This window comes from Mixophyes fleayi, chromosome 3 (genome assembly GCF_038048845.1).
Source record: "Mixophyes fleayi isolate aMixFle1 chromosome 3, aMixFle1.hap1, whole genome shotgun sequence".
In the NCBI taxonomy this organism is placed as follows: Eukaryota; Metazoa; Chordata; class Amphibia; order Anura; family Limnodynastidae; genus Mixophyes; species Mixophyes fleayi.
In genome coordinates this window covers 184,844,891-184,857,443 of record NC_134404.1, presented here as the reverse complement: position 1 = coordinate 184,857,443, position 12,553 = coordinate 184,844,891, and the positions used below count along the sequence as shown (strand labels likewise).

The 12,553-nt window shown below is 44.9% G+C and overlaps 1 protein-coding gene across 4 annotated transcripts in view; it reads left to right on the top strand.

The window, feature by feature from the left end:
* Nucleotides 1–12,553, top strand: part of ATG5 (autophagy related 5) — a 170,048-nt gene that overhangs the window by 16,568 nt on the left and 140,927 nt on the right. For all 4 annotated transcript variants that reach the window (XM_075202855.1, XM_075202857.1, XM_075202858.1 and 1 more), the window contains one exon: nucleotides 6,935–7,062. In XM_075202855.1, the coding sequence (XP_075058956.1) occupies nucleotides 6,935–7,062 (128 nt within the window). The remainder of the gene's footprint in view (nucleotides 1–6,934; nucleotides 7,063–12,553) is intronic.

Here is a 12,553-nt window from a genome sequence, read left to right as displayed (position 1 = left end):
GATTGAGAGTTTACGAAGAGGACAGGAACCTAGGTAGTTGTTCCATGTGCTCAGGGGAAGTTCTAGCTCCCAGTGCTGCAAACAAAAATCTGCGTTGAAATTACCAAAGTAACGGTAATAATGCGCTGCCCTGTTGTTGTAAAGAAAAACGCGGGGAATTGCATCTGCCCCTAAGTATCATAACAGCAATAGGTTTTTAACAAAGTAGCTAATTGTTTTGCTAATTGGACAGATATAGCAGGCTTTCAAATGTCAGAGGACCTATCTAAATTAGAATTCAGAGTTACACTAAAGTCACCTCCAGGATCACATCTCTTTTTAGTAATTCTTAAAAAAAAAAAAACCCCAAAACATTAAAGAACTTATGCTGGGAAGTGGGGCATATATGAATGCCAGAGTAACATTCATTTGATTGAATGTACCAAACAACTATAAGGTAACAACCTATTTTTTTCTAAGAAGAGGGGTTGTTCTATAGGATAAGCATCCCAAGCCCGCAACATTTATTCTCAACTGAGGCAGAGAATGTTTGATGAAATCATTTGCCTTTCAGAGAAGAATGTGCCATAAAAGTCAATCACTTCTCATTCGTTTGAACACATAAAGTGCAAGTTTTCTTTTCTTTGGAGAGATTAACAGCACAAGCTCACAGAATGGGACCGCTGAGTGTTAAATAGCTTAGCACGTAAAAGTAGTCTGTCCTCGCTTGCAACACTCACTACTGAGTTCCAAACTGCCTCTATAAGCAACATGAGCACAAGAACTGTTTGTCAGGTGCTTCATATGTTGTGTTTCCATGGGCGAGTAGCCACACACAAGCCTCAGAACACCATGCACAATGCCAAATGTTGACTCTGGAGCAGTAAAAACACATTCTCTGGAGTGTCAAATCATACTTCACCATCTGGCAATCTGATGGACAAATCTGGCTTTGGCGGATGTCAGGAGAACGCGATTTACCTGAATGTGTACTGTCAGCCTCAGACCATTATTTTTCCTCCAACAAACTTACAGCTGTTTTTCATGGTAGGGCCTGGGCCCCTTAGCTCCAACATACAATGGCATTCTATAAAATTGTGTGCTTACAATTTTGTGGCAGCAGTATGGAAAAGGCCTTTTCTTGTTTCAGAATAACAATGCCCCTGTGCACAAAGTGAAGTCCATCAAGGATTGATTTACCAAGTTTGGTGTGGAGGAACTTGACTGGCGTGCACAGTGCCCTGACTTCAACCCCATTCAACACCTTTGGGATGAATTAAAATGCCAACTGCGAGCCAGGCCTTCTTGTCTAACATCAGTGCTGACCTAACTCGCTGTTGTGATTTGAGTGGCTGTGAATCCCCGCAGCTATATTCCAAAATCTATTGGACAGCCTTCCCAGAAGAGCGGAAGCTTGTATTGCAGCAAAGATGGAACCAACTCCATATTGCTGTCCATAGATTAGGAATGAGATGTCTAAAAACGCACATGGATGAGGTGTCAACTTCTGGCTATGTGTGTTATATAGAGTAGCTGCACCTTCTCTTCTTGTGAACAAAAAAAATAAGTGCTGGTCTGTTCTTAGTGAACATGTTTGTGGTTTTTTTTTATGTAATATTTTTTCTTTTTTTTTTTTCTTACGGACATGTGCACAGTACTTCCTTTCCTGATTATTGAGTATGTTCTCTCCCAGGACTTTTCAATTATATTTTGCTGTGAATTCATGTCAGAGTTTATAAAGTAACTACTTTAGTTGGCAAGTAAAAAAAAAAAAAAAAAAGTCATGATTTGAATGTATTTATTGGTATGTTTATGATGTTGTATTGTAAATAAGGGTGCAGACAGTGTAAATACACCAGTGCACTATGCAATCCAGTCTAATGAAATCAGAGGCCGGCTGATGTGACATGCGCTGCATGGAAAAGTGTTACGTTGTGCAGGTAAAGATGCCATTTTGTGTTCTGTTTTCAGAGTAGATTAGGTTTAAGCATGTATTATAGCTAATATTTTAGTATCCTGATTCATATTTACCCATAGACTTCTGATAACAGAGGACAATCATCATAATATAAATTAATAATGTGTGGTTTGTGTTAGACAGATGAAGCTCTTTTTACATAACTGTACGTCCTGCTGCTATATGACTACACGCACAAGGCTGTACTGTTTTGGACGGCTTTCTGATGGTTCCCAGCCATTAGATCATCTGTGCATCATCATCATCATTTATTTATATAGCGCCACTGATTCCGCAGCGCTTCCATATTGGAAGGAAAGCCCTGGACCTAGTAGACTCTGCCATCGATATTACTGAATGTGTTGCCGTGCTGTTTGTATTAAAAGTAAAACAACAAAAATAAAATGCAAAATAATGTCTCCACTTAAGGGGACAAATTTGTAAAATATTTTTAAAAAAAGTAAAAAACAAACAAAACAAAAGCAAACACATACTGTTTATATTTTTTGTTATATATTTATACCTCTATAGATGATGTAGGGTTACAGTGTGGGTTCAAGTCCTTTTTGGGTTGGATCGCAGCACTGGAAGATAGTACTCCCAATGAAGCATAAATTGCTTAATGTCATACTTTTCTACTCTGAAAAAGAAAAGATAAGCTTTCATTGTTCTGTTCCTGGAGCAGGAAACATAGAATTTTACAGCAGACAAGAACCACTTGGCCCATCTATCCTGCAACCAGGATCTTATCCAGTCAACCATCTTAGAAGATCTGCAATGTGGGACAGTGTCAGAAACCTTTCTGAAATCTAGATAAGCTACATCTACGCCCCCCTTGATCTATTACTTTAGTCACCCAGTCAAAAAAGTCAATAAGATTTGTTTGACATGATCTCGCCCCAGTAAATCCATGCTGTTTGGGATCACGTAAGTTACTGGATTTGAGATATTCTACAACTCTATCTTTTAAGAGTGTTTCCATCAGTTTCCCTACTACTGATGTAAGGCTTACTGGTCTGTAGTTGCTCGCCTCTTCCTTTGTTTCCCCTTTTGTGCAGTGGGACTACATTTGTTTTTTTCTAGTCTTCTGGAATTACTCCTGTAGCTAATGACTGGTTGAATAGTTCTGTTAATGGAGTTACCAGCACACCCTTAAGCTATTTTAGTATCCTTGGATGTATCCCATTTGGCCCCATTGATTTATCAACTTTCAGTTTTGAGAGCTCTGTTAGGACTTTCTCCTCTGTAAATGTACTTGTATCTACCTCATTTTTATGAGTATACTTGCAACTTAACTGTGGTCCCTTCCCCGCTCTTTCTGTAGTGAACACTGAGCAAAATTAATTATTAAGATGATCTGCTATTACCTTGTCTCCCAGAACAAGACCCTCACTCTCTGACTTTAGTCTTATTATTCCTCCTTTTGTTTTTCTCCTTTCACGTATATACCTATAAAAGTTTTGCCCCCTTACCTACTGACTGGGCCATTTTCTGTTCAGATTGTGCCTTTGCACATCTGATTACCTTCTTAGCCTCTTTCTGTCTAGCAAGATACACCACTTATATTTCCTGAAGACCATCTTTTTTTTTTTTTTTTTTTTCACAATACTTGCAACTTATTTTGCAAACCACCCTGACTCCCTTTTCCTTGTACTTTTCTTAACTCTTTTGATACAAAGGTCTGTTGCTTTAAGTATTGCACGTTTTAATTTTTCCCACCTCTCCTGCACTCCTTTCAATTTTTTCCACTCTGCCAAAAAGTCTCTTACACAATTTCCCATCTCTACAAAGTCAGCCTTCCTAAAATCTAACACCTTTTTTTTTGTGTGGTATGAGTGTGTCTGTTTTTATACTAAACCATACTGCTTGATGATCACTGGATCCTAGATTCTCACCCATATTTATATCAAATATTCTGTCACCATTTGTAAGAAGTAAGTCTAATATTACGTCTTTGCGAGTAAGCTCCCTCACCTATAGCTTGAGGGATGCTCCTTGCAAGGAATTCAGAATGTCCTTACTTTTAGTGGAACTTGCAAAAGACCCCTCCCAGTTCACATCAGGTAGATTAAAGTATCCCATGATTATTACCTCTTCTTCTTTTTATGCCATTTTATTGACGTCCAGCAATAAGTTTCTGTCCAGTTCCTCTTCCGGACTAGGTGATCTATAGATCACCCCAGTCCGAAGAACAGCCTTCACTTCCGTTTTTATGGTCACCCAAAGGGACTCAGTTTTTTCTTCAATACTTACATACATTGTAACTCCTCCTTTGATTCTTCCCACTCTGTCCTCTCATAAATAAAGTATATCCCGGTATAGCTATGTCCCAGTCATGATTTTCATTGCACCATGACTCCGTAATAGCCACAATATCCAGATCATCCCTTGTCATGCTTGATTTTCTCCAGTTGTCAGCTTTACTAGTTCCTTAGCATGCTCCGTTTGTGCTCCTTACATCTCTGCTGACTCTGATCTTCTGTGATTGTTACCCTTTAAATAGAGAACTGTTATATAATTTCTCAGTGTGCTCCTTGCTCTGCAATTCCTGTGCCTGACTGATTTCCCAATAGCCAGAACTTTGGCTTTATCCTAACCTTGTGAACTTCAGGAATTCCTGACCTTGGCTTGATTGTGGACTTTACTATCTGTGTACAAGACCGTTACTTTAGCCCAGTTACCTGCACAGATTATTTACCTGCATTACACATATTACCATGTCAAGTCTGGCATCCAACCAGTGAGGTACATCATCTGAATGCATGTACCATTATTCCTGAACTTGATACTGCATGCAGCGCATACCTGTTTCTGGTATATTCTGCAGTAAAGAGTTAGGATATCATCCCAGCTTCTGCGTTTGCTCTCCAGTTTTGTGACAGACTCAGTTTTGTCACAGATTATCATATAAAATCTATAGAATTTGAAAGCAGAAGTACTCCATTACGCCATACCTCTCAACATTGTTGAAAATCCCCATGGAGACAGATGTGGGTGTGGAGTGCGCTACCAGAGGGACTGTGGTCATTCCATGAAGTGGGAGTGGCCATGCCCCTTAGGGAGCGAGCCATGACCCTCCCCTGTAAATATTTGACCTCCCTCACTTCTGTAGTAACACATTTCAGCCACTCCCTTTACCAGTGTAGCAAACCCCGCCCACTCCCACCCCCTCACTGGTGTATGAACACCTCTTCCCCCCATCTTCACTGTAGCAACTCTAGCGGTCACAATACATTTTTATCCACTCGCTTGCTGGCATCGCCCTGGAAGAAGAGTACTGCCGGCATCCTTGAGATCACTTCATAAAATCGTTGTTTTTTTCTTTAATTATGGGGATGAAGGTTTTCAAGAAACTGTTGGCCCCAGAAAAATAATGGACTATGTCTCTTTTGCTACCAGTGTTACAGCCTGGTGGAAATTAAGTGACTATAAAGGGTGTGTAACAATTTTGTTTTGATGAATGCACATGAAAATATTTTTTAGGCAGCTTCTCATATTTGCCCTTTAAAACAAAGCGTTGAGTTAAGAAGTAAATAAAATAGTTGCTTGGAAAATATATGCTAATGCCTATTAAATAGCAATGCAACCTTATGAGCCGCTTCATGCATCAACTTATAGCTTATGTATATGCTACATATTATAACCGTTTTTCTGTGACTGTGAGCTCACCACCTCACTGATCCCAGGGAGAACAGCACTCTCTTCCTCCCGCCTCCTGCGGTACCTCCTTAGCTGCAGGATCCCCCAGGGCATTTGAAGCTGGTAGGGTAATTGGGAGCAGTTCTGACATGTTTGTGCTGATTGTTGCAGAGACATATCATGTGACAGTGTATCAGCTCACCCACTCCTGTTACCAGAATGTCCTTCTATCATCTCTGGAGCTTGGTGAGTTCTTTCTTCTTTTTTCTTCTTTTCTTCTTCTATTGAAGAAGACGACTGCCTGGTTGATGCTTATTCATTTGCAAGACTGACTTCACTGAACCCCCAACCACAGAGAGGCTGGTACAATGCGGGACAGATACAGGGGTCCTGGAAAGCCAAGATTGAAAGACTGCAGTAATGTTTCTTTTCCGGTGTCCTAGGTCCTGGGCCATGGGTTTTGCACAAGTGAGCTATAGTAATGGCAAAACTGTAGTACTTGTTGTTGCTAATTTTCATTGTAATATCCAAATATATTCACTTTTGTACACTACACCATAAAAAATGCATTTCTCTTGAAAGCAAAGTATGGAAAAAATGTAAAATTGGTTTGCTCGTATGGTGCAAAACACATGGTCCTGAAGGGGTTAAAGTAGTTGTGTTCTCCTTTGTTTTATTGGTCTGTGTATTTTGTAATGCATGTTTGTACCTCATTACACTGTATTAAACTGTACAGTCTTCAAAGCTAAATGAAACTAAAGTACAGAATGTGATTTTTAAAACGATTATTACTGTTTGTTTAACTATCCCTGTGTTGTGAAAGACTGGAAGCAGAACAGAGCAGATATTGTCATAGCAGGTTGCAGCACTTGGAAGAGACCATATAGAGACCTCTGCGGAAACTGCCATTTATTGGATAACCTAGAATATTTGACTGTAGGTGCAAAAAAAAATCAGTGAAAGCCATGCAATAACTGACTCTGTTAAGGCCAAAGACTATAAGATTTCACTAAAAACCCTGATTTTTCAGATCGCACCATAAGCGTTCCCACCTATGTCATTGGAGTCGTCATGGTGCCGGTGCAGTGACTCCATCGGTTGACATACACAAGTGAAATATAATATATATGTGTGTGTGTGTGTGTATGTGTGTGTATGTGTATATATATATATATATATATATATATATATATATATATACATATACATACACATACACACATATATACATACACACAGTTCAGTTTATTAGATTTACTATAGGTCATTCTATGTTTTGTCCATAATGATTAGTTACTGCTCAGTGAATACGACACCAGTAATCTGCTTGTATGATATATGAAAATATTTTCTTTACAGCTGCTCTTACCTCGTGTGAGCTACCTGACCCTGGTAACTGACAAAGTGAAGAAACATTTTCAGAAAGTTATGCGGACAGAAGACATAGGCGAGATTTGGTTTGAATATGAAGGCATTCCTCTGAAATGGTGAGTGGTCAGAGCATGGTTACTGTGCGTACACATTGCTAACTTGTGAACTCTTTGATCTTTCCAGTTACAGGACATTTGACAGCTGTTGGTTTTTTTTGTGACACCTGTTTCATGAGAAGGTATTTGTATTTATTAGAATGCAAATGAAATGTGGACTATGTTAAATACAATTCAGAACATTGTCTCTTCATTTTTAGATTTTATTTTTTTTTCAAAATGAGGATAAACTATAGAGTAAAAAAATGTCAATACCAATGTCAAAAGGAGGAGGGGGGGGGAGTACAGGCACTTGAACAACTCCTTTCAGAAGAGGCAATAACCACCCATCAAAATAATTATTGTATAGAAGAAGCCAAGATTGTGTTGTGTGTTGGCTACTAAAACAAGGGATAACTAATAAAGGGAATGAGCAAAGTGTGCTTAGTCATAACATGACTATTAAGTTTCTATTAACATAACATAACATAGTAACATAGTTGATGAGGTTGAAAAAAGACACCAGTCCATCAAGTTCAACCTATTTCGGATCTCCTGCGATCCTGCACTTATATTTGAAATTAATCCAGAGTAATCTGTTTCAATTGTGAAAATCCCCCCAGACTCAATATTGCAGTCCTATTTTTACCCTATATCCACTTCTATCCTTCATTTTAAATTAACGGTCGTATCCCTGGATACACCTTTCCGCTAAAAATTTGTCTAACCCTTCCTTAAACATATCTATTGAATCTGCCATCACAACCTTCCCTGGCAATGAATTCCATATCTTGACTGCCCTTACTGTAAAGAACCCCTTCCTTTGCTGGTTGTGAAATTTCCTCTCCTCTAACCTTAGGGGATGACCACGTGTCCTGTGTATGGTCCTTGGGGTAAAAAGTTCCCATGAAAGCTCTCTGTATTGACCCCTAATGTATTTGTACATAGTAATCATATCTCACCTTAGACGCCTCTTTTCTAAAGTAAACATGCCTAAACTGGCTAACCTTTCCTCATAACTTAATGACTCCATATCCTTTATCAATTTTGTCGCCCTTCTCTGAACCCTTTCTAGTTCCAAATAATCTTTTTATAGAGGGGTGCCCAGAACTGTACTGCATATTCAAGATGAGGTCTTACCAACGATTTATACAGTGGCAAAATTACACTGTCTTCCCTTGCATCTATGCCCTTTTTTATGCATGCCAATACTTTGTTTGCCCTTGCAGCTGCTGCTTGACATTGAGCACTATTGCTAAGTCTACTGTCTACGAGCACTCCCAAATCCTTTTCCATTATAGATTCTCCTAAATTAATTCCATTTAATTTATATATTGCGTTCTTGTTTTTGATCCCTGAATGCATAACCTTACATTTATCTGTGTTAAACCTCATATTCCATTTGGCCGCCCAATCCTCCAGTTTATTTAAGTCCCTCTGTAGAGAAGCTACACCTTGCTCTGATTTTATTACCTTACAGAGTTTAGTGTCATCTGCAAAAATAGAAACTTTACTCTCTAAACCGGCGGTTCCCAAACTGTGCGCTGCGGCTCCCAGGGGTGCCGCGGCGCTGTCACTGGGGTGCCGCGGGCCAGACCTATAAAGAAGAAAGAAAACAGGAACTTACCAATCCGCCGGGCGCCGGGACCCAGCAAAGTTCCTGTTTTCTTTCTTCTTTCTGTGGCTGGCGCCTGGCGCGGGGAAGAGTGTGAGAGGGATCGTAGCAGAGGAGGGGGACAGAATGATGGCAGAGGAGGAGGGGGACAGAATGATGGCAAAGGAGGAGGGGGACAGAATGATGGCAAAGGAGGAGGGGGACAGAATGATGGCAAAGGAGGAGGGGGACAGAATGATGGCAGAGGAGGAGGGGGACAGAATGATGGCAGAGGAGGAGGGGGACAGAATGATGGCAGAGGAGGAGGGGGACAGAATGATGGCAGAGGAGGAGGGGGACAGAATGATGGCAGAGGAGGAGGACAGAATGATGGCAAAGGAGGGGGATAGAATGATGGCAGAGGAGGAGGACAGAATGATGGCAAAGGAGGGGGATAGAATGATGGCAGAGGAGGAGGGGGACAGAATGATGGCAGAGGAGAGGGACAAATAGCAGAGGAGGAGGGGGACAGAATGATGGCAGAGGAGGAGGGGACAGAATGATGGCAAAGGAGGAGGGGGACAGAATGATGGCAGAGGAGGAGGGGGACAGAATGATGGCAGAGGAGGAGGGGGACAGAATGATGGCAGAGGAGGAGGACAGAATGATGGCAAAGGAGGGGGATAGAATGATGGCAGAGGAGGAGGGGGACAGAATGATGGCAGAGGAGAGGGACAAATTGCAGAGGAGGAGGGGGACAGAATGATGGCAGAGGAGGAGGGGGACAGAATGATGGCAAAGGAGGAGGGGGACAGAATGATGGCAAAGGAGGAGGGGGACAGAATGATGGCAAAGGAGGAGGGGGACAGAATGATGGCAAAGGAGGAGGGGGACAGAATGATGGCAGAGGAGGAGGGGGACAGAATGATGGCAAAGGAGGAGGGGGACAGAATGATGGCAAAGGAGGAGGGGGACAGAATGATGGCAAAGGAGGAGGGGGACAGAATGATGGCAAAGGAGGAGGGGGACAGAATGATGGCAAAGGAGGAGGGGGACAGAATGATGGCAAAGGAGGAGGGGGACAGAATGATGGCAAAGGAGGAGGGGGACAGAATGATGGCAGAGGAGAGGGACAAATGGCAGAGGAGGAGGGGGACAGAATGATGGCAGAGGAGGAGGGGGACAGAATGATGGCAGAGGAGGAGGGGGACAGAATGATGGCAAAGGAGGGGGATAGAATGATGGCAGAGGAGGAGGGGGACAGAATGATGGCAGAGGAGAGGGACAAATGGCAGAGGAGGAGGGGGACAGAATGATGGCAGAGGAGGAGGGGGACAGAATGATGGCAGAGGAGGAGGGGGACAGAATGATGGCAGAGGAGGAGGGGGACAGAATGATGGCAGAGGAGGAGGGGGACAGAATGATGGCAGAGGAGGAGGGGGACAGAATGATGGCAGAGGAGGAGGGGGACAGAATGATGGCAGAGGAGGAGGGGGACAGAATGATGGCAGAGGAGGAGGGGGACAGAATGATGGCAGAGGAGGAGGGGGACAGAATGATGGCAGAGGAGGAGGGGGACAGAATGATGGCAGAGGAGGAGGGGGACAGAATGATGGCAGAGGAGGAGGGGGACAGAATGATGGCAGAGGAGGGGGGACAGAATGATGGCAGAGGAGGGGGGACAGAATGATGGCAGAGGAGGGGGGACAGATGGCAGAGGAGGGGGACAGAATGATGGCAGAGGAGGGGGACAGAATGATGGCAGAGGAGGAGGGGGACAGAATGATGGCAGAGGAGGGGGAACAGAATGATGGCAGAGGAGGGGGACAGAATGATGGCAGAGGTGGGGGGACAGAATGATGGCAGAGGAGGGGGGACAGATGGCAGAGGAGGGGGACAGATGGCAGAGGAGGGGGACAGAATGATGGCAGAGGAGGGGGACAGAATGATGGCAGAGGAGGGGGACAGAATGATGGCAGAAGAGGGGGACAGAATGATGGCAGAGGAGGAGGGGGACAGAATGATGGCAGAGGAGGAGGGGGACAGAATGATGGCAGAGGAGGAGGGGGACAGAATGATGGCAGAGGAGGAGGGGGACAGAATGATGGCAGAGGAGGAGGGGGACAGAATGATGGCAGAGGAGGAGGGGGACAGAATGATGGCAGAGGAGGAGGACAGAATGATGGCAAAGGAGGGGGATAGAATGATGGCAGAGGAGGAGGGGGACAGAATGATGGCAGAGGAGAGGGACAAATGGCAGAGGAGGAGGGGGACAGAATGATGGCAGAGGAGGAGGGGGACAGAATGATGGCAAAGGAGGAGGGGGACAGAATGATGGCAGAGGAGGAGGGGGACAGAATGATGGCAGAGGAGGAGGGGGACAGAATGATGGCAGAGGAGGAGGACAGAATGATGGCAAAGGAGGGGGATAGAATGATGGCAGAGGAGGAGGGGGACAGAATGATGGCAGAGGAGAGGGACAAATGGCAGAGGAGGAGGGGGACAGAATGATGGCAGAGGAGGAGGGGGACAGAATGATGGCAAAGGAGGAGGGGGACAGAATGATGGCAAAGGAGGAGGGGGACAGAATGATGGCAAAGGAGGAGGGGGACAGAATGATGGCAAAGGAGGAGGGGGACAGAATGATGGCAAAGGAGGAGGGGGACAGAATGATGGCAAAGGAGGAGGGGGACAGAATGATGGCAAAGGAGGAGGGGGACAGAATGATGGCAAAGGAGGAGGGGGACAGAATGATGGCAAAGGAGGAGGGGGACAGAATGATGGCAAAGGAGGAGGGGGACAGAATGATGGCAAAGGAGGAGGGGGACAGAATGATGGCAAAGGAGGAGGGGGACAGAATGATGGCAAAGGAGGAGGGGGACAGAATGATGGCAAAGGAGGAGGGGGACAGAATGATGGCAAAGGAGGAGGGGGACAGAATGATGGCAAAGGAGGAGGGGGACAGAATGATGGCAAAGGAGGAGGGGGACAGAATGATGGCAAAGGAGGAGGGGGACAGAATGATGGCAAAGGAGGAGGGGGACAGAATGATGGCAAAGGAGGAGGGGGACAGAATGATGGCAAAGGAGGAGGGGGACAGAATGATGGCAAAGGAGGAGGGGGACAGAATGATGGCAAAGGAGGAGGGGGACAGAATGATGGCAAAGGAGGAGGGGGACAGAATGATGGCAAAGGAGGAGGGGGACAGAATGATGGCAGAGGAGAGGGACAGATGGCAGAGGAGGAGGGGGACAGAATGATGGCAGAGGAGGAGGGGGACAGAATGATGGCAGAGGAGGAGGGGGACAGAATGATGGCAGAGGAGGAGGGGGACAGAATGATGGCAGAGGAGGAGGGGGACAGAATGATGGCAGAGGAGGGGGAACAGAATGATGGCAGAGGAGGGGGAACAGAATGATGGCAGAGGAGGGGGGACAGAATGATGGCAGAGGAGGGGGGACAGATGGCAGAGGAGGGGGACAGATGGCAGAGGAGGGGGACAGAATGATGGCAGAGGAGGGGGACAGAATGATGGCAGAGGAGGAGGGGGACAGAATGATGGCAGAGGAGGGGGAACAGAATGATGGCAGAGGAGGGGGGACAGAATGATGGCAGAGGAGGGGGGACAGATGGCAGAGGAGGGGGGACAGATGGCAGAGGAGGGGGACAGATGGCAGAGGAGGGGGACAGAATGATGGCAGAGGAGGGGGACAGAATGATGGCAGAGGAGGGGGACAGAATGATGGCAGAGGAGGAGGGGGACAGAATGATGGCAGAGGAGGAGGGGGACAGAATGATGGCAGAGGAGGAGGGGGACAGAATGATGGCAGAGGAGGAGGGGGACAGAATGATGGCAGAGGAGGAGGACAGAATGATGGCAAAGGAGGGGGATAGAATGATGGCAGAGGAGGAGGGGGA